This window comes from Leucopleurus acutus, assembly GCF_964270905.1.
Source record: "Leucopleurus acutus genome assembly, chromosome: 13".
NCBI lineage: Eukaryota > Metazoa > Chordata > Mammalia > Artiodactyla > Delphinidae > Leucopleurus > Leucopleurus acutus.
Window position 1 is genome coordinate 87,410,557 of NC_139155.1, and position 19,307 is coordinate 87,429,863.

Consider the following 19,307-nt stretch of genomic DNA (forward strand, 5'->3'; position numbering starts at 1 on the left):
TTGAGTTTCAGATTGTCCGATGACTCTGTTTCATGTTTGTTAAAATCCCTTTTAGTGGGAAATTCACAGGTTACAAATAAACACATTTCAAGGCTTTAAACCTTGGCTGACACTCAATCTTCAGCTTTTAATATCACCAAGCATTTCAGATCAGCTATGGACGATGAGCTATAGCAGGACCAATATGTTTGCTTCAGTAAGGACCACGGTACCGTGGGTGATATTCCCAAGGTGGGAAATAATTTGTTTCCTACTGTACACAGGTGTGTTTCGCTAATGAAGGATGGGTTCTTTCTTCACAGGTCTATTATTTTGATTTTCGATCACCTTTCCTATAGGAAGTGTTTCACTGTTTTTGTTGGAGGTTTTAAGGTTCGTTTTGTACGTGATATGGAAAGGTAATTAACTCCTTTCACCCAAAACCCTATGCAATCATATCTGTCCTGTATTTTTCCGCCAGGGATTTTCTAGGCAACTTTCATGTAATTTCATGCTTCCATTCTTCCTTCCCTCCTCACTATCAGAAACCTGGTTTTATTCAAATATCCATCCTTACTTACAGCCTGTGGATTTGGAGAATGCTGACGCTACCTGCCCTCTTAACCGAGCATGTCAGTCCTATCCCCTCGGCTATGATGAGTTTAGGAAGCCAGTCTTAGACTTTTCAGAGTATCTGGCGACTGTTTAGGGGCAGGTGATGGCTTAATCTGGAATGAGCTGACCAAGAGGAAGGACTTCCGTTTGAGAGTTGGAGGACAGCTGTTCTTTCTGTGGCTGGATCCCTTTGCTCCAGTGGTTTGGTGATAACCACGAAGGGAGTGTGGGGGACAGGATCCCGCAACAGCCGAGCAGGACTGAGAGGATTACAGTGAAACAGGGTTGGCGCCTGGACCGGCCACCCCAGACACCGCCCCTCTAAACTCCTCAGGGTGTGGCACGAGAAGTCTGTTCGTTGGGTTTGCATGCTTGAAGTGCGCCCCCTGTTTCTTGCATTCTGAAAGTGTCTCAACTGATAACACACTGACACCTGATAAATTCAGTAATAAGATCCTTAGACATCCCACAAGCTAAAGGCCCAGGAGAGCTGGCAGTGTAAGTCCAGGCTGGGTCTGAAGGTCTGAGAAACGGGGGAGCCGCTGGTACAAATCCCAGTCTGAAAGCAGGACAGGATGAGATGAGACGTCCCATCGCCGGGAGGGAAAAAAGGGACAAATTTCTTCCTTTTCTTAGTCTGTAATGTAATATTAATATAGTATAATATAGCATAACATTAAGAAAAGGAGAATACTAAGAGATAATTCTATAATATATATCCCTCCTCATCTGTCTGTCTGTCTCTCTGTCTAGATACATATATAGATGTAGAGATATAAGTACATAGACATAGAGATAGATATATCTATGTCCCTATCTATCTATCATCTATCTGCTATTGATTCTGTTTCTCTGGAGAACCCTGACTAATACAGGAGGAGAGAAAGGAATAGGGGAGAGAGAAGAGGAGGGGAGAAAAAGAGGAAAGATAGTCTCCTCCACCGAAGTAAGAGTAGGGAAGTGATGTCTTCTGCATTTGCATTCATAACCTCCTCTCTGAAGCAAAAGAGAAATTGCATTTAAGGATAAATCAATCACTGTTGCTTAGGCTACATTTAAGGGATAACCGAGCCACACAACTGGAAAGATTGGTTTATACAGACGGAGATGGCAGCTTTTTTTTTTTCTTATTTGCCCACATGGTAAAGCTCTAACTCTGCATTTACCATCCGTCACACAAAGACGAATAAAGAAGTTGTGGAATTGTTACTTCAAAAGGAGTTTTCTTTAACTCTACACCAACTCAAATTTCAGCATCTATTGAAATTTCCACTTTTCTTAGCATCTGTCAAGAAAATAATGTTTTTTTGTTGATAACTTCCCAGAGTTAAAGAAGACTGGGAAAATATTTCAGTCCCACATGAGACAACCACTACTTTGTGAAAACACATACTTTAATGTGCTATTTGAAAAAAATTTTCAAAAATTTTAATATTTTTTTCTCAATATGACTGTCACGTAATTACCAACGTGTTTGTATTTAGATTTTTTCACGTTTTGTATGAAATGAGTTCTCTCCGCTTTCCCGTATGCTTTACAGCCAACACTGCTGAATGCTGAATGGCTTCTTATCTAAGACAAACATGGTCTAAAAGAAAGAAAATAAGGTTCCCTGGAGACTCTCTTATTTGGGGCTGTTTTTCACATGCTGTTCTATTACATGACATCTGCATTTAAAAAAATTTTTTAAACATTGTTATTGGAGTATAATTGCTTTACAATGTTGTGTTAGTTTCTGCTGTATAACAAAGTGAATCAGCTATGCATATACATATATCCCCATATCCCCTCCCTCTTGCATCTCCCTCCCACCCTCCTTATCCCATCCCTCAAGGTGGTCACAAAGCACCAAGATGATCTCCCTGTGCTATGCAGCTGCTTCCCACTAGCTATCTATTTTACATTTGGTAGTGTATATATGTCAATGCCACTCTCACTTCATCCCAGCTTACCCTTCCCTCTCCCCAGGTCCTCAAGTCCATTCTCTACGTCTGCATTTTTATCCCAGTCCTACCCGTAGGTTCTTCAAAAAGAATAAAATACCCAAGAATAAACCTACCTAAGGAGACCAAAGACCTGTATGCAGAAAACTATAAGATACTGATGAAAGAAATTAAAGATGATACAAACAGATGGAGAGATATACCATGTTCTTGGATTGGAAGAATCAACATTGTGAAAATGACTATACTACCCAAAGCAATCTACAGATTCAATGCAATCTCTAGCAAAATACCAATGGCATTTTTCACAGAACTAGAACAAAAATTTCACAATTTGTATGGAAACACAAAAGACCCCGAACAGCCAAAGCAATCTTGAGAAAGAAAAATGGAGCTGGAGGAATCAGGCTCCCTGACTTCAGACTATACTACAAAGCTACAGTAATCAAGACAGTATGGTACTGGCACAAAAACAGAAATATAGATCAATGGAACAGGATAGAAAGCCCAGAGATAAACCCACGCACATATGGTCACCTTATCTTTGATAAAGGAGGAAAGAATATACGATGGAGAAGAGACAGCCTCTTCAATAAGAAACTGGACAGCTACATGTAAAAGAATGAAATTAGAACACTTCCTGACACCACACACAAAAATAAACTCAAAATGGATTAAAGACCTAAATGTAAGGCCAGACACTATAAAACTCTTAGAGGAAAACATAGGCAGAACACTCTATGACATAAATCACAGCAAGATCCTTTGTGACCCACCTCCTAGAGAAATGGAAATAAAAACAAAAAGAAATGGGACATAATGAAACTTAAAACCTTTTGCAAAGCAAAGGAAACTACAAACAAGACGAAAAGACAACCCTCAGAATGGGAGAAAATATTTGCAAATGAAGCAACTGACAAAGGATTAATCTCCAAAATATACAAGCAGCTCATGCAGCTCAATATCAAAAAAACAAATATCCCAATCCAAACATGGGCAGAAGACCTAAATAGACATTTCTCCAAAGAAGATATACAGACTGCCAACAAACACATGAAAGAATGCTCAACATCACTAATCATTAGAGAAATGCAAATCAAAACTACAATGAGGTATCACCTCACACCAGTCAGAATGGCCAACATCAAAAAATCTACAAACAAAATGCTAGAGAGGGTGTGGAGAAAAGGGAACCCTCTTGCACTGCTGGTGGGAATGTAAATTGATACAGCCACTGTGGAGAACAATATGGAGGTTCCTTAGAAAACTACAAATAGAACTGCATCTGCATTTTAAAGTCTTGAGTTCTTACTAAAAAGACAACAAATGCTTCACTCATGTCCTGACAATACTTTTGGATAGTGGAGTCACCAGGTTTTGTAGTAGCCATGTGGCCAGACATCTGAATCCTCAGTCTTGTCTAATGGGTTTGCAGGCTTCTTTGCAGAGCAAACCTGCAAAATCTATGAAAGTTCACCTCTACTGGGCAACATAAAGAGGCACAGTGGAACCCATTTGTGCCCCTCCCAGCATCCAGTTCTTTCCTCTCCCATCACAGCCACAGATAGTTCTTTGAGGAACCATTTCTCTTCCCCCTGGGTTTGGAACAATGAAGATGTGCAATCTGTATAGTCTTCAGCATTTTGCTGCCAAGAGGGACTCAGCCTGAGGATGAATCTGGTTCCTGGATGAGAATACGGATGAGAGAATTTCCGGGAAGCAGACTCAAATCAAAATCAAAACAAGACAAACAAACAAACTCAAAACAAAATCCATCTATGGTATGTTAGGTATCAAGAAATACCATGAGGAGAAAGAAAATGAAGATGAGGGGGTCAGAGTGATTGAACATGCTCATTAGACAGGGTGGTCAGGGAAGGCTTTTCTGATGAAGCTGGATTTTACGGACCGTGACCTTGACCACATGCTATGTAATGCCAAACTCTGACCCTGACATGTAAGCCAGGTGGAGCTGGATGTTCTCTCAAAATTACGTGGATCCTGAGATCTTCCAAAATTTTGAGTTGGGTTTAGGTGGTCTCTCTTGTGAGAAATATAACTTTCACAGAGAGGAGAGACAACAGTGGCTCGGAAGTTGGCATAAATGTCTGAAAAGCCTGTGGATCGTCCATGCAATCCCATTTTCTGAGCGGTGTTTTCACCTTCTGGTAATTGCTACCAAGATTTCAGAGGTCTTGGAGACAGCCAGGCTTTGAGAAATAATTCAAGAGGCGAGGAATTGTCGGCTCTGAGATTCGGTGGCAAGCGCGCTCGTAAATCCGTTACCACCTCTCTCCTTCCTGTACCACCTTCAACTCTTTGATAATGAGGTTAATTGAAAGGTTAACGGAAGGTGTTCCGCCAACAAATTTTTATATCATCCAGTGGATATCACCAAAGAGGAAGATGATGATGTTAACCAAACAGCACGAGGGATACTGAGGCAGATTTAAGAAGAATAAACGTCCTGAGGGTGAGGGACCTCCCAGGACTCTGAAAAGATGTGAGACATTCATTTGCCTGTTAAGTGTCAAGAAGGGTTTGGTCAAGAGGGGAATTAACAAGCGTGGGGCTGAGTTGTCAAAGCTGAGATGTTGATCAAGGCTCAGACTCTCTGCTCTGGCTAGCCTGAATCTTGTGGAAACTCTCCACAGAGTGGAATACGATGGGAAATGCATCCCTCTGTACTGCAGAAAATACACGTTTCTCATGCTAATGTTACCTTTTAAATTTGTTTCTATTTTTAGGGAAGTCTTCAGGCAAGGAGGTCAAGCTTTACAGCACGACTGGACCCCACGGGAGGGATGTTCTCAACCTCCAGAAGGAGAAACTGAGACAAAGATAAGAAGAGGCTATGTCTACCTTAGACCAGGGATGGGCAAATTATGGCCTGCGAGCTGTAGTTTTTGTACAGCCTGCAGCTAAGAGTAGTTTTTATATTTGGGAGAAAAAAATAGTTTTTACATTTGGAAAAAAATCAAGAGAAGCATAGTTTTTTTGGTGACACATGTACATTACATAAAATTCAAATTTCAGCACCCAGAAATAGTTCTGCTGGAACTCAGCCACACCCATGTGCTTCTGTGTTATGGCTGCTTCTGAGCTACAAGAGTGGGGCTGCCTTGCTGTAACACAGACCGTATGGCCTGCAAACCTGAAAATATTTACTACCCGTGCCCTCACGGAAAACACGTGCCAACGCCATTGTTTTCAGCCCTATTTGAGCTATTGCTCCTTTTATATAACAAATGAAGTATTTTATTTATTATTATCCCCAAATAAGAACCACAGTGAATATAATCTACCAGCACACATGCTTCAAAAAGTCAATATAATGTCTTAACTGAATTATAAAAGGAGAAATAAAAGCGAATTGTTTATAATAAAATAATATGTATTTCCACGCATGCATTTGGGGGCAGGAACTATACAATAAGACATAATAGTGCAACAGATACTTCCACCTAATTGTAGAAGAAGTGTGAATAACACAACCATCGGTGCATAGGGACACAGATGCTTGTCTCTGCGACACACACCCCACAACTTGTACTGACCCTGTCCCTTATTCAGAATGTTGATTGACAGGAGCTGATGCCATTGGCAGAGCAACACAGCCATTGAGAGACTGTGGCCCATCAGGGAAGGAGGTAGGGGATGCAAAACCCAACCTTTCTCTTCACCCAATATCTGATCTTCCATTGCCCTCCACTGACTGGACCCAACCAGAATCCAGTGGACAAAGCAGCCCACTGGAGGCAATCCATACAGGAAAGACTCCAGGGGCATAGCTCAGGGTGCAGAAGAGGGAGTGCGGGTCCACAGAGCACGTGGCGAACGTGCAGACCACCACCTCAGAAAACAGCATGACAGCCCTCTCAGCTTCCCAAGCCAAAACCTTAGCACTGTACCGCCCAACCTGATAGCCACCAGCTCATATGGCTATATAAATTTTAATTAATTCGATTACATAAAAAGTCAGTTCCTCCGAGATATCAGCCACCCTTCCAGGGCTCAATAACCCCACATGGCAATGGCCGCCATATTGGAAGGCTCAGATGTTAGAGCACTTGCATCACCGCAGAGAGTCCTACTGGACTGTACCGTCTAGTCTAGGCTCTTGCATCTCTCCCCTGCAAACACGCTCCTTGTCTATAAGCAGGTTCTGACGGCTATACTTAGAAAGGACATCCCGAGACCTTCCATTTGTCTTCAATATCACCATCATCTTAGCCTGAGTTCTCATCTCTTTCCACTTGGACCATTGAAGTAGCCTCCAATACGGTCTTTCCATTTCCATTGTTGCCCCCCACCCCAATTTGTTCTTCCCTTAGTGTTCAGTGTGATATTTTAAAAATAGATCATGAATCAGATGAGATTTGAACACAGTAAATCAGAATCCTACTGCACACACCATGGCTGATTAGGTACCTAATCCAGTGTCTGCCGGCTCTGACCTCATCTCCCCATCTCACTATTCCCCAGCTGCACTGGACGTTCTCCATTCTAAGGTACATCGAGCTGGCCCTGCTCTGGCATCCACTTCTCCTTCTGTCTGCAAAGCCAGCTCTTCTCGGATCTCCCCAAGCTGGATCCTTCTTCGCAGCTCAAATGCCACCTCTGCAGAGATGACTCCGTCTCAAAGAGCTCGCCCAGCCCGTCCCCCTTCTTCTCAACATCCTGTTCTATCTTCTTCCAAGCATAAGTCAGTTCTGAATCCATCTCTGCTCAATTATTTTTTACGTATTTTTTTAAAATTAAACTATACTTGATTTACAAAGTTGTGTTAGTTTCAGGTGTGCAGCAACATGATTCCACTATACACATATATATATTCTTTTCCATTATAGGTTATTACAAGACATGGAATATAGTTCCCTGTGCTGCACAGTAGGTGCTTGTTGTTTATCTGTTTTATATGTAGTAGCGTGTATCTGTTAATCCCAAACCCCTAATTTATCCCCCTCCCTTTCCCCTTTGGTAACCATAAGTTTGCTTTCTATGTCTGTGAGTCTATTTCAGTTTTGTAAATAAGCTCATTTGCGTCATTTTTTTTAGATTCCACATATCAGTGATATTTGATTCTATTTCAGTTCTATTTCTATTCTATTTCTATTCTGTCAGTGATATCATGGTATTTATCTTTCTCTGTCTGACTTATTTCACTTAGTATGATCATCTCTAGGTCCATCCATGTTGCTGCAAATGGCATTATTTCATTCTTTTCATGGCTGAGTAACATTCCACTGTATATATGTGCCACATCTTCTTTATCCATTCCTCTGTCGATGGACATTCATGTTGCTTCCATGTCTTGGCTATTGTGAGCAGTGCTGCTATGCACATAGGGGTGCGTGTATCTTTTCAAATTAGAGTTTTCTCTGGATATATGCCCAGGAGTGGGATTGCTGGATCATATGGTACATTTTTACTTATTTACCAGCCACCTCCCCTCAGCGGGATACGAGCTCTGTTATCCCCTCCACACAAAGGTCAATGCCCGGCACGCAGAGGGAACTCAGTGAATGTTTTGTGAACGGGCTGCCTTTCTGTAGTGTCTACAAAATGAGTTACATTATGAGCATTTGTTCACTGAGAGCAGTTGGTTGTCCAGTCTCTGGGGCTGTAATGACCACACAACACAACAATAGTAGTAAACCTCCTGGTTTGTTTTGTTTGTACCATGTACCTTTAAAAGCCCTGAGGTGCAGCGGCCGCTGTCTCATTATAAATTGCCTCTGAAGAGGGCAGCTCATTAGGGAGCATCAAAGGCAGCCGAGTGGGCTGAAAAGAAAAGGCTGTGGCTTTATTCGTAATAAACAATTCATTTCCAGATGACTTTTCCTATTTCAGTAAGACTTCTCAATTTCATGTTTGCATGAGAGTGCTTTCCTGCACTCGCATTTTCCAAAGATCTTTTTGCACACTGAACTGATCAACAGCCTTAACTCTGTTTTCACCTAACTTTGTTTTCGCGCTGCAGTGCACGGGTTGTGAGCACAGACTCTGGAGCTCGTCAGTCTAGAATCTACTTCCAGCTCAGCTTCTCAGCTGAATCACTCGGGGCCATTCTTCAAACACGGTGTGCTTTCCTCCATCTGTGACATGGGGATGAGAGGAGTACCAGTATCAATGGGTCTCTGTTAGAACTGAATGAGGTAACCCCTAGAAGGAGGTACCTAGAGCCATACCTGGTACATAATAAACAGTAGGTACCTGGTGTCATTATTACTGATGCTGTTTGGAGGGGTCATGGTGACTCAACAGAAACACAAAGCAAGAGTGCGTCTTGGGGCAGAGATTTTTCTCAAAGCCTGTTGCAGCATCTTAATTTGCACTTGGTTGAGAAAGTGTAAAAATGAAAGCAGTGCTGTGCTGTTCAGTGTGACTGAATTTTCAAAAAGTCTTGAGGAAAACAACAGAGGGTATCTGGCATATTAATTAACAGGCTGACACAGGAAAAGGGTATCACGAAAAGTCGAATAAAAAGGAGCCAAGAGTCTGCTTTCATGCCAAAAATTACAAAAGAAACTCCATTATTGGAGCCAGAAAAGACAGTTTCCCTCCATAATTTGGGAGCCTTTTCTCAAGTTCTGATCTCAGAAGGTGACTGTCACGGCCAACGACCTGTGCTAAGTTCACAAGTGATGGGGGATGAAGCAGCCAGTGTGACCCTATTCCACAGACCCGTATGTATTCCCGTGGGTGGTAAGACTGTTCTCTGGGCTTCTACTGAGTTGTGCCATGCCTTCTGCCAGGTGTACAAACGGGAAGGGGACATGGTTTGATAACAGTCACAGAGTTGGCAGGAGATAATTCAGGGAAGGTGGACGAGCCGGAAGATTAAGTCCTGAGGGTTCTAACGATTAGGGGAGGGCGCAGTGGATGAAAAGGCAGTTCATTTTATCCAACAAGAGAAATGTATTCAATTCAGGAAAGCTTACTGAAAATGCATTTATTTCATCAGAAGCTTTACAATAGTAAATTATATGGTTATGAACATGCGGGTGAGTTTTGTCTGTGAGGTTTACAGAATAGAATTTCTATTGAATCCTAGATTTACGAGGACATGCCCTGATCAGCAAGATTTAAGAAGATGCAGATAAGATGAGAAGGGAAGACGTTATTTGATGATTACTTTCTTGGAATCCCAAGAATTATAGAAGAAAGAACTCAAGACTCAATCAAGTAAGTGAAGGGTCTGGTGAAGTCTTAACTGCATGGCTCCTACCTGCCATTGTCTGGGTTACGGAGGCCCTTAATGCAAGCTCATGAGAAGAAGGCATTTGAACTGGAGATAAATGGAAAGTCAGGAGTGGTGCACCGGAGTCTAGCTGCTTCTACTTTGGAAGTGGGACTTGGAGATCAGAAGGGTTTAGGTGGGGTTCCAACAATAAGGTGACATAAGGAAGGACTTGGAAGGTCAAATGGACATCCTGAGTTTAGGTCTCCCCAAGCATCTTGGGTCCATTTCGACTTCCAATGGTGTGATCTCAACGGGCAAAAAGAACTCAAGAGTGTTTGAATTCCCCAACTTGACTACTGTCCTCGATGTGAGCAAGGAAATCATGTGGTAGACAGAGCAGGAGAGCCAACGAGAATCATGTCTGGCTCTAAGGATCCAGGAGGACCCCCTGGAGGAGGTGGCATGGGTGGTGGGCTATACAGAGAATTCTGAGTTGTATCTGTGCTCCCATGAGTGTCACATTTGAGGAAAGGCTTGCAATATATCAAATTTCACCTCACAAAGAGCACATGGCACGTATGACTCTTTGATCTTGCTTAAAAAGCTCTGTTGGTCTTCTCCAAGCAGCTGCAGGCCTGGGTCTGGGAGACACACCTGTACTCTTATAGCATCTCATGTAGACACCATGAAAGGCTGCCACCGCCAGGTCACTTTAGGGTGAGAGTCCTCCTTTGATTTTTTTCAAGGATGACCTGTCTGTCCAGACTGTATCTCCTGATTACATTTCATCTAAAGTCACAACTCAAGTCTAATCACTAAAATTCAGTGGTCAAGGCTGAGACACAGCGAAATGAGAAACTCATCAGAAACCCAACACGGTAAAAGGGTGTGTCCTTACAAACCAGAAGAGAGCTGAGTCACACACATCCATCCCACACTTAGAACAGCTACCACAGTCACGGTACCTGAACAGCCACTGCCCAACAGGAATGAAAATAATGTTTGTTTTATTTTAAAAGAAAGAGCACACGTTAATATGTTTGAAAGGATGTTCCACTAGCCGGTATGGCATTCAAAGTGATGAATATCAGTATCATTATGTCTGAATCCTGGCGGAAGCTCAAAACACTTACTTTAGTGGAAACTCAGGAGGCAGATGGGAGAGAAGAATAATGAAGAGCTTGAGAAACTGGGCACCCCCTGCCACCCCAGAAGGATGTGTTCCAACTCTTCTAAGAAATGCAAACATTGCTCTCCAGAATCTGACACTGACACGCAGTTACAGATATGCACTAATTAGATTAATGGTGGTACTCACTTAATGACCTTTTCCTCAGAATTTTCTCCCAAAGGACAAAAAAAAAAAAAAAACAACAACAAAAAACAAAGATTTACCCACGACATAGTAAGGCATCATTTTCTGAACAGAAAAAATGACTAATGTGATAAAGTCCTAGAAATACATGAACGGATTTAAAAAAAAAAAAGAAAATGTTTTAAGGCCATAGACATCAGGAAAAAGTATGCAAAATATCGAGGAAGAAATAAATGTCTTTTGGAAAATGAGCTTTGAATGGAAAGGCTTAACTGCATCTCATCTCAAAGCTTTCCTGGAGATGGAATTATACATCCTACAAAGAATAGTGGGTCATGTGCTCACTCCCGAGTTGATCTCAAATCCTTAAAAAGAGTACAAGGAGTCACAACTGCGTTTACTTTTAGCATTCTTTTCTGAAGATTATAGTTCTACCTATTCAAATATGCTGTGTGCGGGTATTTTAATATTTGGAGGTTTTACGAGAACACACAAAACAGGCACTTTTTTTCTTCTTGGTTATAACTGGGGGAGAGGAAGGATGTGCATTATGGAAAAGATCAGTAGATTTGACTACATCAAAACTAAACAAATACCTCCCCCTCAAACGTCTGCATGCTACTATATATACGATCTGCGACATCAGAAGGCAAACGGGAAATTGGGAGGAATATTTGCAGTATGTCGATCAAAAGGCTGGTATCACTAATACATGGAAACTGAAAATAGAAGGTGGCTTCCAAGGGCGGGAGTAGGGGGATGGGAACTAGCGTTGAGTGAATGTAGAGTTTCAGGGTTTTGCCAGATGAAAACATCCTGGAGATCTGTTGCACAACAAGGTGAAAATATTTAACAGCAACAGTTAAATTGCTGTTAAATTGCAACAGTTAAATTAAATTTAACAGCAACTGTTAAATTAACAGTTAAAAGGGATCGAGATGGTAAATTTAATGTTTTGTGTTTTTAAACAGCAATGAAAAAAATACTTCTTTTAATGACAAAATAAGAAGCTGAATTTCCAATAGGAAAAGAAAGTTGGCTCAGATCAAATGTTTAATAAGGAAATGTTTAAAATTAAACAAAACAGGGCCAACGAAAGCCACACTGAGATATAAGTTTTGCTTAACAAATGGTCTACTTTATGATTTTAATATTCTGTGTTAGTGAAGTTGCAAGGAAATGGGTATCATTATACACAGCAGGTGGAAGAGTAAATTGGTTAAACTTTACGGAAGGCAGTTTGGTGACCGTTATCAAAAAAATACTATAGTATTGCAAATCCTTTGATTCCCATCCTTTGATTCAAATGTATTTCTAAAGGTTTATCTCAGGAAATTAATCAGAGATGTGTGCAAAGATTAGAGGGCAAAAAGGTAAATCATAGGATATTTTATAATAGAAAATCCTTTAAACATTTCAAGTTTGTGTGTTGGTATCATGGAGATATACAGAACTTTGGGGTTGGGTCTAAAACTAGAATTTTTTTTGCCAGTGCCAATAATTTTTAATATATTTTAAACAAGTTTAACATAATACATTGAAAAATGCACAGATCATAACCGTACATCTCCATGAATTCTGTCTCCTAAAGGTAGCCACTACCCTTAGATTTATGGTTTAGTTTTGCCTGATTTTTGATCTTCATGTAAATACAACCACACAGCTTCCGCCCACCCCTGCTTCTTTTGTTCCACACTGTATTTTTTTAAATCGAAGTCTAGTTGATTTACAACGTTGTGTTAATTTCTGCGGTACCGCAAAGTGACTCAGTTTTATATATATGTATATATATATATATATATATATATATACACATATATATATACACATACTTTTTAAAAATATTCTTTTCCATGATTGTTTATCACAGGATATTGAATATAGTTCCCTGTGCTCTACAGTAGGACCTTGTTGTTTATCCATTCTATACATAATAGTTTGCATCTGCTCATCCCAAACTCCCAATCCATCCCCCCAACGCCCCCTCCCCCTTGGCAACCACAAGTCTGTTCTCTATGTCTGTAAGTCTGTTTCTGTTTCGTAGATATGTTCACTTGTGTCCTATTTTAGATTCCACATATAAGTGCTCTCATATGGTATTTGTCTTTCTCTGTCCGACTGACTTCACTTAGTATGATCATCTCTAGTTGCATCCATGTTGCTGCAAGTGGCATTATTCCATCCTTTTTTATGGCCGAGTAATATTCCATCGTGTATCTGTACCACATCTTCTTTATCCATTCCTCTGTCCATGGACATTTAGGTTGCTCCCATGTCTTGGCTGTTGTGAATAGTGCTGCTGTGGACACAGGGGTGCCCTCCCAAATCTGCTCTCAACGTAGTGCTCTTCTAAAAAGATACATCGGTTCAGCGGCTGCTGTGCTGGAAACCTTCCAGTGGCTTCCCATCACATTTAAAGATTCGCCTCATTCTAGCTTACAAGCCCCTGTGGGACCCTGAGCTCAACTCAAAGTATTCTCTCCTCATGGACTTATCATGGTGCTGGCCTTCCCTCTGCCTAACATTTCAAGAATGTGTAACACAGATGTGTAGATAAATAGATGCAATGATATCAGATGCCTTTCAAAATCTCTCAGTGTATGCATAATGAACAAAAACAAAGTAAAGATGAAATAAAATGGCAGAAGGTCTGTTTATGGAAGGTAACCCCCCTAAAAATGGCAAAAGTCCTTTCACCAGTCAAGTCAAAGGTGAAATGAAGCAGCTTTCTCTGGAAAAGGGACTCAGCATTCCAAATACAAAAGACTGGGGGTCGGTACTCTGAAGACTTTACTCTTAGTTCCAGAGGAAGATGCTCAGATAGTATTAGTAAAAACTCATCAGACCAAACATGTTTTAATGCAATTCGTTCATTTCAGTTCAAGAATCAGTGAGCATCCCCCAATGTTCCTAGCAGCATTATTTACAATAGCCAAGACACAGAAACAACCTAAGTGTTCATCAACAGATGAGTAGATAAAGAAGATGTGGTACATATACACAATGGAATATGACTCAGACATAAAAAGAACGAAATTTTGCCATTTGCAGCAACATGGATGGATGTGGAGGGCGTTATGCTACATGAAATAAGTGGGACAGAGAAAGACAAATACTGTATGAAATCACTTATATGTGGAATCTAAAAAATACAACAAACTAGTGAATATAACAAAAAAGAAGCAGACTCACAGATATAGAGAACAACCTAGTGTTTGCCAGTAGGGAGAGGTGGGGGACAGGCAATATAGGGGAGGGGGTGGGAGGTATTGGGTGTAAGACAGGCTCAAGGATGTGCTGTACAACACTGGGATATAGCCAATACTTTGTCATAACTGTAAATGAAAAGTAACCTTTTAAAATTGTATAAAAAAATCAGTGAGCATCTACACAGTTCCTAGCACTCTTCTTATCTTAGGATCATTCCCTTCCCGAAAGAATTTACAACATAATTGCCAAGGAATTATTTATCCTTTGCATTCTGTAACTAAGTGATCATAAGAAAAGCAAACATTTACTGTATGTTTGACTGTACTCGGTACTCTTCCAAGCCCTCTTGAATTATCATTTTATGCTTACATCAACCTTATGAGTAAGTATCATCTCTCCCCACTTTACAGATGAGGAAACAGCCACAGTGAAATTAAGCACCGTTGCATAGCTAGTAAGAGCAGACCAAGATATAGGTGTCTTATTTTGCTTCCCAGGAGGCCCAAAAAGATGAATACAGAATGGAAAACACTCAGGTGCCGGGATGAGGGACCTCTCTGAGCCTCAGTTTCCTCATGTGGAAATGGAGGAGGATTGTTTCAAATACTGCTCATTGCCTCAGAATATCTAATCTCCTCTTGTTCCCTTGTAATAACAAAGCCTGAGCGATGTGTCATGCTAAAAAGTCAATTTACAAGCCTTCCTTCCAACTAAGTACGTCCATGTGACCAAGTTCTGGCTAACTGGATATAGCCAGAAATATTATGTTGGATTCTTGTGAAGACTTCTTGCAAGGGAAAAGGAACTGATCCAGTGTGATTTGCATTCTTACTTTTTCTGGTAAGCAGAATATGGATATGTTGGCTGGCACTCCAGCAGCTATTTTGGACCATGAGGTAACCATGAGGATGGAATCTATACCCTTGACTGCTGAAGCAGAAATAAAGATGGAGGCTGAATCTCAGATAGCACGGGGAACCATACCAGCCCTAGACCACCAACCTTAGGAGTTCTTTTACATGAAAGAAGAAACCTACTTGTATTAAAGCCACTATTGGCCTGGGTAGAGTGGAGTGAGTGGGGTTCGTTAGGGTTACAGTAAGGGTTATGGTTAGGGCTTGTTCTCGGCCAAATGCAATTCCTAACTGATAAAAGGGTCAGCTAGGTCTTAGCTGAGATTCTTTCTAGCTCTGCCATTACACACTTCTGTGATTACACGTATCATAGCCAGAAAGGTTGATGTAACATGAGAACGGTTTCAGAGACCAGCGGCGGACAGAGAAAGAGGCTCTTGTGAGCGTGGGGATTCCTGTGAGTTGTGAAGAATAAGGGGGTTTGGAACAGGTGGACAGTCCAGGCGGGAGAAATGCTGAGCGAGGGAACCAAGCACAGCACCCGGTGCAGAGCCAAGCAATGGAAGCCACTCAGAGCACCACTAAAAGCTCATCAGACCAAAGGTGCTGAAAGGGAGCAAATTCAAATAACTACTTATTTGAGACAAATGGTCTCGCCATCCCCAGTCATAGAACCACGAATAGCCTAAACGAAGGACTGCTGCTGTCACACATGAACCCATGAAATAATGTACCAGGGGAGGCTCGGTGCCTTTAAAAGAAAAGAAATCGTTAATAAGAGCCCTGATCAACTGAAGGACCGCAACAACTTTGCGGTTCCTAATGAACAGTATAATAACTAACTTATTGTCCCTAGGCAACTGTCCGCGTCACCTTGTATTGAAAGACTGATTCCTGACGTCCTTTCACAGCCACATAATAACACTTGTCAATAGTTCCTAATAGATGGTGAGGGGGAGACAGCAGGCTGTCAACGGATAGGTCAACCCATCCCTCACTTCCGACAGTAAAAGTACTTTTGTAACAGGAGAAAGCTCAAATCACCGTCCTCAGAGTCACAATCCCAAGGCATTTGAACTGGGAAAATTCCCATTAAGAAAATGTGTTACTCCTTTGCAGAGAGGCCCCGGGGAAAGGCGGGGCTAGAGAGGGCGTTAGTGTGCTTTGTTTAGGTGAACCTGGGTGATTAGTCTTCCCACAGGCAATGTATTCCGTTGCATAGCAACCAGGGGGCGGTCCTTTCAAGGAGGAAAGCCCATCTCTGTTCGACAAATCGTAGGAAACACGTGGACAGACCTAGAGCCCTAAACCGTTTAGAGGCAGGTGACGAGTTATACATAGGTGGCCTGTGAATGAATTATAGTTAACTCTTTCTTAGATGGGCTTGATTAAAAAAAAAATTAGTTCTAACAGGGACAAATTGCTGTTTCGCATTAAAACTATATTTACGGCTTCTCTCGAGAAGACAGTAGATATTAAGAGTTCAGAATCCGGCTTGGTTTTCCTGCATGGCAAACACGGCAGGGCCTTTTCACTGGGTAGGTGTTTGGCAGTCACCTGCCACATTTCACTCAGATACTTGATCTGTCTGGTCTCTGCAGGTGTATGTGTTTGAGATCCTTGAACTGTCTCCAATGTATCATACAAACATCTCGATTAAATCATTAATACTTTTCATATAATGGAAGACCCAAATCGAATTCCTGGATTTTGATTACTTTCTAAAGAATATTCTGAAGATACTACGTAGAAAAACATTTTTACAGAATCGGCGATTTGCAGTAACTTCATCATTCAGTTTCCCCCCACCCTGGTTCTGAGCTCACTGATATGTCCCCACTGTGTCTGGGTCACGGTGTGGTACCTTGCCTTTCCCTGAGGTCTGTATTAACAACCCAGGGCAGGGACATTCTTACCATGGCCAGTGGGATGACGCCAATCAGGTCCTTCTGGCTCACGTAGATCTTGGAGACGCCCAAGTCAGATGTGATGTCTCCTGGGTATTCAACCTGCCACGTAACAAGCTGTGTGGTTGGCGGGTCACTGGCCTCTTGGATTTCTACGTCGATCTGCATGACTTCATAGGAGGTGCCCTCCGCACTGGAGAGAAGGAGAGAACAACTTTGAGGACTGGGGTGGGCACCCTCGGCAGGCAATGGACTATTTCAATGTGTGTCTACATCACCCCTGCAAAGAGCTTGTCAGAAATGTGATCCCCAGCGTCCACTGACAGATGAATGGATCAGGAAGATGGGGTACATTTATACAATGGAATACTACTCAGCCATAAAAAAGAACAAAATAATGCCGTTTGCAGCAACATGGATGGACCTAGAGATGATCATACCAAGTGAAGTAAGCCAGAGAAAGACAAATGTCATATGATACCACTTATATGTGGAATCTAAAAAAATGATACAAATGAACTTGTTTACAAAACAGAAATAGACCCACAGACATAGAAAACAAACTTATGGTTACCAAAGGGGAAAGCAGGGATGGGAATGGAGGAATAAATTAGGAGGTTGGGATTAAAAGATACACACTACTATGTATAAGATAGATAAGCAACATGGACTTAACTGTCTAGCACGGAGAACTATATTCAATATCTTGTAATAACCTATCACGGAAAATAATCTGAAAAAGAATATATATGAATCCCTTTGTCGTACACCTGAAACTAACCCCACATTGTAAGTCAACTATACTTCAATAAAAAAAGAAAGAAAGAAAAAAAAGAAATTCGATCCCCAAAAGAACAAACAACCTTTAAAAGATTCACAGCCTTGGTCTGGCCTTAGACACCCTCACTCAAACTTCCCAAGCCCTGTTTTCTGTGAGCCTCTCACAGTCCCCAGGACAGGTGATTGTGGATAATTATGGGAAATGCTGATTGAATTTCCTAAATGCTTTCTTCCCTGTGCTCCTTCTAGGAGGATGGAGGATAGGATTCTTTCCCTCACTCCCAGAAATCTCTTTGCTGCCTATATCGGATTTTCCAAAGCCACGGTCCATTCAAGTTGGGTGCACAGAATTTTAAAGGACTTTGAGGGTGATGTGGCTTTGTTACCCCGTGGGGGGGCAAGAGAGAATTGCAGAGAATCAGAGCTGAGGCATGAACAGGGGAATGGGACCACAGGACCCACACGGATGAACAAGGAGCAGTAGCCAGATGTTACCTGGATACAGGAGTCATTCTGACAATGATTAGTTTTTAGACAGTCTGGGTTTTCTAGAAACACGTATCCAGAAATGAACCCAAGTAAGAGTATCAGGATGATTTTTGCAGCTATTCTGGTTAGTTTAATTTACTAGCTACCCCTTCTTCTTTTTCATAGTCTGCTTTTAGAAAATGTGTACTCTTCTAAGTGACAGGTTAAAAAAAAAAAAAAGGCAGAGGTGGTACCAGACACTCCCTGAGGGAAGAAGTGAAGAAATACAGGTGAGAATTCACCTGGGAGGCAGCAAGGAGAGACACTTTTTAACCCTTCGTGACCAAAGCCACTTCCACCTATCAGATCCTTCTCCAGAGATTTGAATTTCACATAATTGCAAAATGACCACTGAGTCTGACATTTAGGAGGACAAGATTTGGCCTTTTATATACATATGACCAAGCTATTGAGACTTCTTTATCAAACCCACGCAAATGTATCAATAAGAAGCTCAGAGATAAATGGTGGTGATTTCGGGGAGCCTCCTTCTTAAAGTAAGGGATGAGGTGGGATACTGGGATATCAGGGGTGACTAGGATAAGAGGAGAGAGGGAGGGAGGAAGGAAACAAGAGGAGGAGGAGGGCAAGAAACAGAGAAGGAAGATCAGAAGTGCTGCCCAAAGAGACCGCCCCCGCCACAGAGGTTAAATTCCTGCACGAGCACTGATCTCTCACACAGAACAGGAGTAGCTACAGTTGTTAAGAATCCACCTCCCAATGCAGGGGACACGGGTTCGAGCCCTGGTCCGGGAAGATCCCACATGCCACGGAGCAACTAATAAGCCCATGCTCCACAACTACTGAGCCTGCTCTCTACAGCCCACGAGCTGTCAAATTCTTCCCATTCCACAAGACCCACCTAGAAGACAACATCAGCAATAATTTTTATTTTTACTTTTTTATTTTTATTTTTTATTTTTTTGCGGTACGCGAGCCTCTCACCGCTGTGGCCTCTCCCGCTGCGGAGCACAGGCTCCGGATGCGCAG

The 19,307-nt window shown here is 41.8% G+C and overlaps 1 protein-coding gene across 1 annotated transcript in view; it reads right to left on the reverse strand.

Annotated features, from left to right (window-relative positions):
• Positions 1–19,307, reverse strand: part of TMEM132D (transmembrane protein 132D) — a gene marked incomplete at both ends in the record, with an annotated part of 627,093 nt that overhangs the window by 179,735 nt on the left and 428,051 nt on the right. Inside the window, one exon of the mRNA XM_082853296.1 lies at positions 17,019–17,202. Within this exon, the coding sequence (XP_082709422.1) occupies positions 17,019–17,202 (184 nt within the window). The remainder of the gene's footprint in view (positions 1–17,018; positions 17,203–19,307) is intronic.